Here is a 13,457-nt window from a genome sequence, read left to right on the forward strand (position 1 = left end):
GTCACTTTTCTGACTTCCCCTTAATGGTTTCTTTAGAGGTGCTTCTTTGATTCCATGGAAACAGGCTTGCTCCTGAACTAGACCAAGAGACCTGGACCAAGGGACCTATCGTATTTTCTATCATCCCACGTAGCTATGTATGCTTGGGAAAGCCTATTGCCCTTCTAAGTGACTCAAATGTGTGCTTTTAAATAAGTTTAGACGTGCTTCCAATTTTACGCAAATTTACAGCTGAATGCCTCAGTGCCTTCAGAATCTCTAGGGGCATCCGAGGTCGAAAGGGCAGCCTTCCGAAGGTTGAGGCACACCCGGTATGAGGGACAATGCTTGTAAAGCCTGCTGTGAGGAGACACACAACAAGGGAACACATACACAAATATATGTACATATGTGTATGATATGTGCATATGATATATAACATTTCTTGTGGGGTAGTTTAAAGGATACATCAATGGCATATTGTTCTTATGTTCTTCAACATAACATTTACAATTACCTTATTATATATAGTAGCACTATAAAAACCAATTAGCTTCAAATAGGGCCAATTTATTTATTTCTATCATACTGAATTCAGTTATAGTAAAAGGACCTCATTATCATCCATATGTAACTGCATCCAAAGGCAGTTGTAGAAGTTTTTCATCTTTCCTTAAACCATTTCATGGGGAAATAATTAATTATGTGTAAAATGCCTGCTGCTATTGCTTGTAATGCTTGTTAACATTTTTAAAACAATTATGTAACTTTTCACATATTGCATCATGGATTCCAGTTTTATTTTAATGTCTTAAATGTAGGGACCTAGTTTTATAGCTCTCTATCCTGCTGAACCTGATTTTTAAAAGGTATTCAAGAAATATTTGCAGAATGTACTTGTTTTGATCCCCACTTATGTGTCTAAAATGAATTAAAAAATCATTAGAAAAATCAGGTCAGAGAGAGAACTAAAAATTGTGTATATTCTACCTAATGGTTCAGTTTCATTATATTACAATATTAGTAGGCCAGGCCTAAATATTGATAGAAAAACATGATGATACCTCAATTTTAAATTTGTCTATATTTTTCTTCATAATAATAAAATCATTACATTGTTCTAGCACAATACTTTATACTTGACAATGTGATCTCAACTACAAATCTCATGTTGCCTTCACAATACCTGCATGTAGAACATTTAAACACTCATATGATTCATAAACAAAAAAAAAGATGAAGCCCAGAGAATTTATATAACTGGCCAAAAAAAATGAATTTTCAAGTCAACAATTTAAGTCTTGCAGCTCCAAGTTAGAATATTTTTTCCTTAAGTGACCATATTTTGTACATAGGGATAATTCTCTGTAGTAGGAAATGAATTACAATAACATCAAAAGGCACAACTATTGGACATCACTCTAAAATTTTCAAGTAGGTTTTTTGTATTTTGCAGTACGCGGGCCTCTCACTGTTTTGGCCTCTCCCGTTGTGGAGCACAGGCTCCGGACGCGCAGGCTCAGCGGCCACGGCTCACGGGCCCAGCCGCTCCGTGGCATGTGGGATCTTCCCGGATCGGGGCACGAACCTGCATCCCCTGCATCGGCAGGCGGACTCTCAACCACCGTGCCACCAGGGAAGCCCCAAATACGTATTTTTTAAATTGTAAGCTAACTTGTTCTACAGACTTACAGTGACCTGGGATCATATAAATCCACAGTGAAGATACACTCAATAATATTGGAGTGGAGATGGAAGAGCTACTTAAGAGCAAGCTATAAAGGCACCAAAATCATTCAGAATGAACTCACTGATTTTAAATTGAAGACTACTGGCTTCATCTGATAGCATAAAGAATTAACCAGTCCTCTGTGAACGACTGACTGTCTCCTCTGAGAACTGGTCATCATTAAACTGCAACAGCACGTGAACTAGAGAGACTCGGCTGCATATCATATGTCTACATGACCAATTACATCATTTTGCAGAATATTTATTGGGGCTGTCTTGTGCTAATTAATATGTATCGGGCACATGTTACCAAGAAGAATTTTCAGGAGAGCTAGAATGCTTAGAAAGAAGAAGTGAATTTTATATGAAAAATAATTACTCTGTGCCAGGGCCTCAAGAATCTAAGGCTAGGTGATTCTCTTTAGAGTTTCACTACGAAATTAGACAATGGAAGACACCGGCAGCTCTTTCTCCTAAGGGGAATTGTAATGTAAATCTACATACATGAATACACATATATAAAGTATGCACTGCATATATTTTTCTCTCTTTTTTTTTTTTTTTACCTCCTGATGGTAGATGTCTAGGATTCTCTCCAAAGACAACTCTTCAAAGTACAGTTTGTCACACTCATCAAAGTCCGTGCTCACGGTCTCGGGGTTACAGTTCACCACCACTGTCTTCTTGCCAAGTTGACGCAGAGTGCGGATACTGGAGACAGCACACCAATCAAATTCCACGCTGCTGCCTGCAGAGACCATGAGATTAGGGAAAGGGGGGAAGAGAAGCCTGAAGTTACCACACAAAGAGAAGCAGAAATATATTGCCAATCAGTCCAGGCTAAGGGAGCTAATGCCCTTTCAATTCAATTTTTAAAACTCCAAAATATAAAGGTGAGATCTATTATGCACACTATATTATTAGTAGTAAAAACAGGGACTAATTAAACTACAACACGTTGGCTTGTTTTGTATGCTAAATTCTGCAAGAGGTAATCTCCATATTCAAAGCATTCAGAATCTGAAAGTTAATGGGAGATAACTGTAATAATAATTTTAAAAACCTCATTTACTGAAAAGAAACTCAAAGTGAACATATTGACCTCAGTACACAAAAGTAGTTACGTTCGAGATCAAAATACTTGAGTTCTTATTTCAGTCCTTCCACTTACCCTGTTGTCTGAGGGCCAAACCCAATGATCCCTGAGGTGCCTTGCAGCTCTGACATATCTTGATTGATTGGAAAGCCCTGGCCTTTCCAAGCATATCCTTTTAAGCTTGGCAAGGCCACCCCATGCAGAGTGAGCGACCTTCTAGGAAGTAATTTGAAGTATAATAATGGCCTAAATGCCTCAAAATAGCACCTCTACTGGGATGCCATAGAACTGAAAGTTCTGGGATTTGTACTAATCCTTTGCATTAGGACTTTGTCTCCTAAAAATTCTTATGGGAATAATAAGTTGTCCAAATATAGTAGCATGTTAAATCTCACTATCAATTAAGTATGCACTTGATTATCAGCTCAGCTCATCTTTCCTAGGCCCTAAAGTAATGTAGAATTGTTGCATAAAGGTTTCGAGAAGAGAAGGGTAGATCCTGGTGAAGGCGTCCAGACCATGTAGCCATAAGATAACTGAAGTGGCAAAGGTATAAATACTTTTGACCTACTTTAAGATCTGGCCAAAACTTGGCAAACTACCATATCCTAGAGCACTTAGTTAATTGTAAAAACTATAATAAACTATGCTTAAAGTAACAAAACAAGACCACATACACTTAAATCATATATTTCATCATTTCCATATTAGAACACCTTGCAGAGACAAAATGTTAGATATACTTATTAAGAAACATCATTGTCTATTTAAATATATACTTTGTAACTGTAATAGATCTTGATTCATTATTAAATATTCAGTTTTAAGTGACTGGGAGAAATATAACAATTTCTCGTGAGAATGTTTTAATTAAATTATGTAATACTCTTCCTGTGCCCCAAAGAGAAGAGCTCTTTGCATCTAATGTCAACACAAGTCATATGTTAGGTCAGACAATGGGTCTACAAATATAATTACTGGCTGATGTATAAAGTTCTTGAGCAAATATAGATCTTTGTGAAAAACTATGCGGGAAGAGAAAAAGTCAAAGTGTAATTCATTCCCCAACCCCAGTAAGAGGCTCAATTTAGTTCATGAGGATGAAAATGATAAAGGGATGACATGATAAAATGAAAGAAGATGGAATCTGTGGTTGAGACCCACATTTGAGTCCTACTTCTACCACTTAATAGATGTATAAGTTGGGCTACATGTCTCTGAACCTCTGTTTCCTAATTTGTAAAATTTTTATTATGACAGCATTTGGTTTACATAGTTCTTAGAATGGAATTAACATGGATGAAACTGAAAAAGCCTTTGTAAATATAAGTTATCACTTTACCAATGTGATATGGACCACAGCCCAGTACCATCATTCCATGTTCATCAAAATTGATATCATGCTCCTGAGGGGAAAAAAAAGTTAAGATGTGGAAATTATTACATTATTCTTCCCTCTATTTAAACTGTGTCCTGTCTTTGAGTGTGTCTTTCCCGTTCTTCCTCTTGCTGATAAGCATCCTCTATTAGTCTTTGGGAACCCATAAGTATAAAGTGTTATACAAGCCCTACTTATTCACTAAAAATTATTCAATATTTTTAATTAGATAGTCATGAGAAAACAGCATAATTGTATGATCATGTAACCACTGTCTTTATCTCTTCACTTGTTTGATTTCATCATCTTAGGGCAGTTCTTAAAAGATTGGGTACAGAAACATATCATCACATTCAACTCACATGATGTCACTGTTTATTACTAGATAACCAAAGACACACAAAACGTATATTCCCCCATGTGGACCATTTACTAAATCTAGAGCTTTCTGCATTATAGAAGTTTGGCAGTTCCTACCTGACCATTGTAGGTAACATAGAGGTAGTTTGTTACTGATGGGTATTCTGCAGCCAGTGTATCAATCTGCAAGATAAAATAAATAAATACTTACATACATAGGGATTTTTACTCCCCTTATTATAATTATTTTTCAAGGATGCTGTGGATTTTTTTTCTGTTCTGCATTCATATTCCTTTAACGTCCATTACTATCAAATATAAAGACAAGAAAAAGGTATGTACAATCCAATTGCTTTCTAATGCTAAAAGTGAGAGGGGAGAAAAAAATAATGACACAATTTAGCTATCACTTGGGCAATGAATGACAATACGCATTCCAGAGCAACAGATCATTACATAGTACATCTCAGGAACACAACAAGGTGGTCATATAGTCAACTGGTTATCAGGAAAACTTACCCAACCAGCTGTCTAAAGCAACTGCAAATAAAACCTAAAATCAAAGCAAAATGACCTATATATAAGGATGTCTTTGGTTTGCAAATTAATGCGTAGGATTTAAGTTACCTATGGCACTGAGCAATGGGATGACATAAATACCACAAAGCATGAGGAAGAAGGGAAGGGGACAAGATCTCATTGAACATATTTGGAAAGAGTGAATCAATTCAGCTCTCAAGGGCCAGGAGCTCAGCTTAGTGAGCAAGAATTTGGCGCTGACAGGGCAAACTAATGTAAGGCAAGTGAGAAGGAAGAAAGATAATAATTGCTGAGTAGAAAATATTCGGCCTCAAGCCTGAGACCTAAGGTTATGTGTGTGCCCCCTGAGCACATGGGGAAAAGCCAATGATTTTAAAGGACAAATATCAGCTGGTGGTACTTTAAGCCAAAGCATCTCTTCTACTAAAGACCCAAAAAAAATCACAACAGTACACCTATGAAAATTCTTGTGTGATTGTCATGAATACTAGATGAGCTCATTATGCCCAACCCTAACACAATGAATACTAAATGAACCATAATGATGGGGCACTTAAAATAAAGTATTACCCTGTAAAAAGTCAGTGCCAAAAGAGATGACTATTCTTTTCAAGAGGGTCAGTCACTACACTAGGGCATTTCAAGTCCTTCTATTATGCTAAGGATTTCTCTTACTACAGATATATTTGCACGTGGGTCAAAAAGTAGAGGAGAGGTCATTTTGATTTTTTTTTTTTTCATTTAGGCCAAGAAAATCATGTACTCACTCTTCCCTTTATATCCCAGTGTCCCCTCCTCCTTTCCCCTTTAAAGCATAAATCAATCCTGTGCTGAATAAAATAAGTGCCGTCATGAGCATCAATTGAAAAAGTAAAATCACTTTCGAATTCCGCCCCTTTTTATTGAAAATGGCTCTATGAATTGGTGCCTACATTTCACCCAAGAAATCCTGGGAAGAAAGAAAAACTCCTTTTCTCCTTTACCTGTTTAACCCAAGGATGAATGTTTTTCTTTAACCTCAGCTCCCTTGTCTGCGCCTCAGTCAGCCCGAGGCATTTTGAAATCTGCTTGTCTGAGAACCCAATCTCCTTTGCCTTTTTCAGGGTTTCTTCTGTAATGGACTCACTAGAATTTAATGAAAAAGAGGATTCAAGTTTAGACCAAACACAATAAGAAGAAGTGAACTATTCACTTTCAAAATCACCAAAGGCTCCTTATTTTCCAACTTCAACATACTTAGGTCTCCTGCCTTTTAAAAATACATGAATAACCAACTAAATGGTCTAGCCTCTAGGAAGTCTACTATTTGCAATACTGACTTTCTCAAACATGTGGTTTCCCACTTTCACACCCTATGCACCCTCTTCTCTTCTTAATTCCTGAAAAGTGACTTCTGTACCAAGTGTCCTAATGAATTTGCTCTTTCAAAAATAATCAGAACCTCTTAAATCCAGGAGTCTTTCTTAATTTTCATTTTCTCAGTTTTTCAGTATATGTCCCTTTTGATGTTCCATTCTTTAAAAAGATATTTTTCTCTGGCAATAAGTTGCTTCTCACCCTACTTTATTACAACAATAATTTACTGGTTTTTTTCTCCAAGGCTCTATCCTCTGTTACCTGCTTACATCCGGCTACTTTCTCTCCCTTCCTAAATTTAGTCACTGTCATTGGCTCATAATGACTAGTTATCCTACATAACTAGTTGATGATTCCCAGATCCTTAGCCCCTTCTCCAGTGTCTGACCTGTGTTCCAGGTCTTTATGGGCTTTGAGAATTTCTTCATCTGCACATCCCAACATGGCATCAGACTGGGTACCCTCTCCATAAACTGTCTCTATTTACTCATGTTGCATATCTGTCTGTGTTGAGAAGATAGTTCTGTGATTTTATGATTATTTCCCACTGAAGCCAGATTTGTCTCCTCACTTTCCCCATGCTCATTTCCACAGTGTAGACACCACTCACGTTATTTCTCTCACCCGTAATGCCTTTGACATTCCTGTCACCCACCCATCTTCTCTCCAGCTCCCAGCTTCATAGGTCAGCTAAAGCCAGGGCTCATCCTCAAAGCCTTCTTAGTCTGCCCTAACTCACACACATCTTTCTGGGTTCTTAACTGACTCTTTTACAGGAGCTAGGGGCATAGTTGGAATCATACTGTTTAGCATGTATCACTTCCTGATATTTTTAATGTTTGTTAGCTTTTATTCAGCAGCCAGACATTTTTCCTGCTAGATTCAAGTTCCATGAGGGCAAAGAATACGTTTGGCTCATTTACTAGATTATTCCCAAAGCTTAGCTCATGTCTGGCTCACAGACAGCATTCAATAAATATTTATTACATGAATGAAGGAAACTGTAACCCTAGAGTTTTATTACTTTATAGAAAAGACAAAGAAGTTATTGAAATCAGTTTATAACTAGAATTCAAAATGTACACAAAATAATTTGCAAAGCATCGAGTTACAGAAGAATTAAATACTACTATAAAAGCATCTCTAACCAAATAGCTGTGGCCAACCTGTTTCAAGCAATAGTCAATATGATAAAATTCAGTTGTAACAGTTTGATAGTCAATACAATGAAATTAAAATATAACAGTGTGTTGCCAAAGATCTAATAATAAATAAAACATTTTCATTGAAATTCTGCTAATAGAATGCAGTTGAATTAAACCTACTGCATTTTGTTCATTCTATCCTTCAATCTTCTTAATTTAATTAACTCATATTCTGAGTTTACAGAAGAAGCAAGATGGTACATTTAATAGCTACTTCTCTGGCTTTTTTATATCAGTGTTAGTTTGGATTTCTGAAGCTACAGGTCTTCCTAATCAATTCACTTTCTCTATGGTGCCTACTTTGTCTTGTCTCTCAAATCCATTATTTCTCCTAGTGAATTTAATTTCTTTTTTCCTATTCCCATTTTGATTTCTCAGTCTTCTCAAGTATTTGATAAGCATTCTCTCAGAACGACACATTTTCCTGTCAAATTCCTGAACACAGTCTATTAAGTATTATTGGTCACTTACTATGTGCCAAGCACTGTGCTACCTATCAAATATGGTAGCCACTAACCAAACATGACTATTTAAATTTAGATGCTAATTAGTTTAAAAGTTCTTAGATTATTCAGAGCCACACCTTCACTGGTCACATTTCAAGTGCTCAATAGCCATACAGACTAGTGCCTACTATATTGGACAGTGCAGATTATAGAATATTTTATCATCACAGAAATTTCTACTAGACAGTGCTGCTAAAGATGATACAAAACAGTATTTGAGGCAATGCAGTGATAGAGAGTGATCCAAACATTTTGTGAAGAGATAAGCTGTGTAGTGCAATGTGAGGTCAGAGAAAGTAGACAACAATATGAGTGGCTGCACTTGCGAAATACTATGGCAATAGAGGGATGAGAACAGAACCATCAAGTACGCTCAGGTTTATACAGATGAAAGGAGTTGACAAGGCAAGGGCAACTGCATTCACAGTAATGTGAGGAAGCAATCGTGGCAGGCATAGGAACATACTGAGGATTTGTAGTTGGAAAGAGTTAGTAGGACATTGTGGATGGTGAAGGCGGGGCAACACTCACTGTCATTTCCTTCATTAGTGCTTTAACATTTAGTGAACAAGTGCTCTGTGTATCAGAGCACTGTCCTACGTATTTTGATGGAGAGATAAAATATCAAATCTCTACATTTAAGGAGATCAGAGTATATAAGAAGGCAAACAAATAGCCGTTTCTCTGATAGCACAGTGAGGTGCTGTGAGGAAGTGCTCCCAGCTTCTACTGGGGAAGTCTGGAAAGGCTTTACCCAGCAGGTGACTGCTGAGCTTCTAAGCTTCTTGAAACACCCAAATTTATGGTGTTTGCCTTTAGTTTAGCAAAAAAAAAAATGTTTGAGACAAAAGCAGAGGAAGGATTTGTTGTTGTTGCTATTTGTTTTATAAAGGCATGTTTCTCCTCTCCTTGCCAACACTATATTCCTAAACCAGTTGCTCATCTGCTTATGTGCAAGTGTGCATTCAGCCTCAAAGTGCAAGTGTTTGACAAATAAACAATTTTCCTAAATTAAAACTTTGGATGATGTATTTTTTAATCATGAGTTTCCTGGATGGTTTCAAATCATGTTTACCTGTATGAGGAAAGGCTACACATTTTCCCTGTGATCTGCAATCTTATTACAAACACAGGTACGAAGCTTGAGTTAGGTGGAGAAACACTGTGCATACAACACTGAGCCAATTCTTACCTGTAGATGTTTTTAGCTACCTGCCAGAGCATCTTCCCATCATTGTGGGATGGCAGGAAAAGGAAAAACAAGCAAAAATAAATAGATTTTCAGTAAGACATTTCTTTATTCTTGCAAAAAACTATCTGAGGCAAAACCTATATTATGTTTCTATATCAACAACCACACTAACTAAAATGACTAAATGCTAACGCTGAACAGCAATGGTCTGGACACACATAAGAAACATGCCTTGAAAAGAACAATCACACCTATAATTATGACTATGGACTAGCACAAATGCAAGTTCTTCAAGTCCAAAGGAAACCAGAAGTAACGTATTTATCTTTAACTCTTCTGGTGAGATTTTTTTTTTTTTGCTTTGAATGATTTATTTTTTATTTCTTATTATATGGAGGATCAGTCAATTCTTCAAAGGCTGCTATATTGCTTTAAATAAAAATTATAAATAATGGTATTAAACAAACAAAAAAAGAAACCATTTAGATTCCTCAAATTTCTGTTAGGGATGCAGTAAATTTGCATTTGTTTTGTCCACATTCAGCAATGAAGTCTTTTCTATTGCTGAAATATGCATAATTCCTCTTATTCTTTTCCACCAAAAGAGTCCAGTAGAGCATATAAAGACATCTCCAGCAAATATACACAGTCTTCCTCCTCCACCCACCAAATAAAATTGGACTCTTACCAACAAACAAATTAAAAAAAATAGAAAAAGGAAGGCTGATGGATAGAATTGGCCTTGTGCATACAAAAGTAAAGTGAATTAATTTTGTGCTCAGCTCTACGGCAAAGAAATAGCTAAGACTAACTCAATCATTATTGCTCCCCATAGCATCCCCACCTCAGAGAGTTTTCATTATTTAAAGGGGATGCTGAGAAAAGCAACAGTAACACAAAATAATGAATGAGAGTTTCAGAATGGGGGTGAAAACTACTTCTCCATAGGCACCCGCTCAGGTGAGAGTTCAAGCTAGTCCTACAAAGTGCATGTTTTAAGCTCACAAGCTGATTCTCAGAATATTTTCTTGGTGAGCCAAAAACTGATTTAACTTTCACTCGATATTCAAATAACTAGATCAATAGCATGATATGATATTTAAACATCTTAAAATTAGGGTGTATTAAATTGGAATGGCATATGAATATATTCATGTTCATCTATTTCAACTTGAATGCAAATATTGGGTAGATATGTTCCTATGAAGTTCCAAGTAATATATCTTCTACAGTACTTCATTCATGGCTTCTCTGGTTATTAATTTCTACTCTTTAGACATGTTTATGAAATAGTGCAAAGCACTTTGCAATCCTCCTCCCTGAGAAAAGAGATGTTGATTCTGATCCACCATGGCAGTTACAAAGACACAGACAAGTTAGAGTTCTTTCCACGTCGATCATGGTCCTAATTCTGTGTGTTACCCCTAACTCCGAGACAGGACGTAGGTGGCCGCTCTCCATTATTTCCCTCATTCACTCTCTCCACTGTTTCTGCGTAACACAAGGTTGGCTGGCATGTCATTACACACAGAAGAAAATTCACTTCATTCCCTACTTGTTCTGATACAAAATTTTATTCTGAGTTCCATTATAATAAAATAAGAGAAGAGACAGTTTGAAGACATGATTCATTAGCTTTGCGCCAGTGATTTAGATAAGGTTAAACCTCTTCAGAGTCAAATACAAGATGAATCATCTTAAATGAACATAAAGCTCATTTAACAATGTGATTTAGATATATGCTTCTCATCTTTATCTGCCCATATTGAGGTGCCCCCATTTTGTCTGCTAAAAGGAATTCCCACCAGAGTGAGGTTTTTTTTTTTATATCAAGCTAGGTAAAAGCTTGTTTTAGGGACAGGACTATAATATTTCTATTTTTTTCAAGGGAAAATGAAAACCTTAATTTGGAACAAACTCAAAACAGAATAATTACTAAAAGAAAGATAAACACTGAATTTGTAATTCAAAACCATTTTAGAATCCTCAATAGGAAATGCTCCATTTATATTATATTGTAAATCGAGGAAGCATTATACCAAGAGAGAAATGTGCTCAGCTGAATGGAACATATTGCACTAAAGAACACAGTGTTAAAATACGTATAATAAATAAATTACCCTTCTGTTATTCGATATGTATTTGAGTATACTAGTATGTTTATCTTTACTCCTTTGAACATGAACACATTAAATCCGTATTTCAGAACCGTGTCCTCTAAAATATACTACGTATACAAATTTTCCTTCCCCTACCAGCTTTCCTTGCTTTCAGAGTTCAAGGGCAAACTCTTCAAAGGTTACACGTTCATCATTGCATAACAGATTCTAAACAATTAAACAAAGAAACCCAAATAGCTGTGAGCCTGGCCTTTTCATAATCTTCAGTTTCTCCCTACTTAGCAGCACCAAATGACAGTCTGAAATTTTAGAGGCGGAAAAACGTCTTAAAAATAGAAGATCAGACGTTTACACGCTCTGACATCACCTTTTAACGGTTAGACAGGATGGCTCAGCTTCTACAGCGAGAAGTCTCTTATGTGTTCTCCCCGTTTTATAAACAATACAAGCCTCTCTCTTTCTCCTCGACTTCCGATGTAGATTTTGTTGTTGTTGTTTAAAATTCTACCCCACCCTGTCATCTCTGAAGTTTCCGCCACTCACACTTAGTCTTCAATAATAAATGATAAAAGGAAATGGAATAAATTCCCCTTAATGAGGAAATTTTCACCTGGCACACAGGAGCTGGGGAAATCTCTTAACTGACTGGAGGAACGCCTGCAGCTTCGCAATTACCAGGGGAGCCCGCGTACTTCACTCGGTCCTCTCTTCCACTTGACTGGCTTTCATCTGATCCACCAACTCACAAGTAATACTAAACAAATTTCCCTCCAGATTGCACAAATTCTAATGTGAAAATGAGCACTCCACTTGGCCTACAATTATGGGATGGGCTTACAATTTTATTATTATCTTCTTTTAAAACATCCCCCAAAAGGCAGAAGCTAAGAAAAACACTAGGCCTGATGTTCAGTAATGACACCAGTTTTAATAAGGAGAGAGAACTGAGAAAGATGTATGTGCTCTGTTCCAAGACCCCTCACCAGCCTCTCCCCTGAGTTTTACAGGGCTTCACTGATTATTTTTGGCATTTCACGGGTTCAGGACCATGCCACAATCACAATAACGCAATCAAGTGGAGAAGTTGTCTTCTCATTTTTTCTGTCAAGGAGACGGGTTGTTACCTCTTTCCTTGAGAGAAATGAAAAAGACATTTTTCAAAAGCAGAAGCAGCGTTTAGAAAAGCAAAGGATAAAACCCAGGAAATTGGGTAAGTACCACTAGTTTCTCTTAATTTTTGAGAGCACCATGCCTTATTTCTGTACAGCAATGAGGTCTTTGGAAGAGTTAAAGAAAACCTTGATCTTTATCTCTCATGTCTGGGACAAACAGTGATCCGATGTTCATGTGAAACCATGACAGTATGAAAAGCATTTATTAGGATTTGGGTTCACTTAGCACTATCACAATAATGCTATAAAATTGCAAGTGCTGATTTTCAAGGGATGACACACTTAAAATTATACTTTGCCTTAAAGGCTATTACAAACAACAAAATCAAAACCTAGAAGAAAACCTTATGAGAAATTGATACAGTAGATATTTTTAAGTAGGCAATTTTTAAATTCCTGAATCCTATGTTCATTTTTAACCAATCTTTAGTGATCCCAATAATCCAGAAATATTGTTATATAACTTTTAATCTGGTAAGCTCATTTATATACCTCATTAATATATGGTGATTATAACATCATAATTATATTCTATGAATACCAAGTCATGAAAATGAGGGAAATAACCTAATACAGGTTAGGTTAATCCTAATTTTTGATCCTTAATAAATCACATTTTGTATCTCAGTGATCTCTAGTTGAGAATGCTGTGACTCTCTTTCTCTGCCCTTGCCTGCTAACAATGAAAAACAAATGGAAACCACCTAATCACAGTAATAAGACTTGTCCATTAGTATATAAAAAAGTGTTCTGCCACATTCAAAAGAGCAGGCTTCTACTAAGAAAATAGCTTTCACCTGATCAGACTGAGCTAAAAGGCAA

At 36.5% G+C, this 13,457-nt stretch overlaps 1 protein-coding gene across 1 annotated transcript in view; it reads right to left on the bottom strand.

Annotated features, from left to right (window-relative positions):
* CPS1 (carbamoyl-phosphate synthase 1) overlaps nucleotides 1–13,457 on the bottom strand; it is a 142,292-nt gene that overhangs the window by 42,439 nt on the left and 86,396 nt on the right. The window contains exons 22-25 of the mRNA XM_060016165.1: nucleotides 6,068–6,209; nucleotides 4,662–4,727; nucleotides 4,149–4,212; nucleotides 2,277–2,458 (exon numbers count right to left, since the gene is read on the bottom strand). Coding sequence (XP_059872148.1) covers nucleotides 2,277–2,458; nucleotides 4,149–4,212; nucleotides 4,662–4,727; nucleotides 6,068–6,209 — 454 coding nt within the window. The remainder of the gene's footprint in view (nucleotides 1–2,276; nucleotides 2,459–4,148; nucleotides 4,213–4,661; nucleotides 4,728–6,067; nucleotides 6,210–13,457) is intronic.

Source organism: Delphinus delphis, chromosome 7 (assembly GCF_949987515.2).
Source record: "Delphinus delphis chromosome 7, mDelDel1.2, whole genome shotgun sequence".
In the NCBI taxonomy this organism is placed as follows: domain Eukaryota; kingdom Metazoa; phylum Chordata; class Mammalia; order Artiodactyla; family Delphinidae; genus Delphinus; species Delphinus delphis.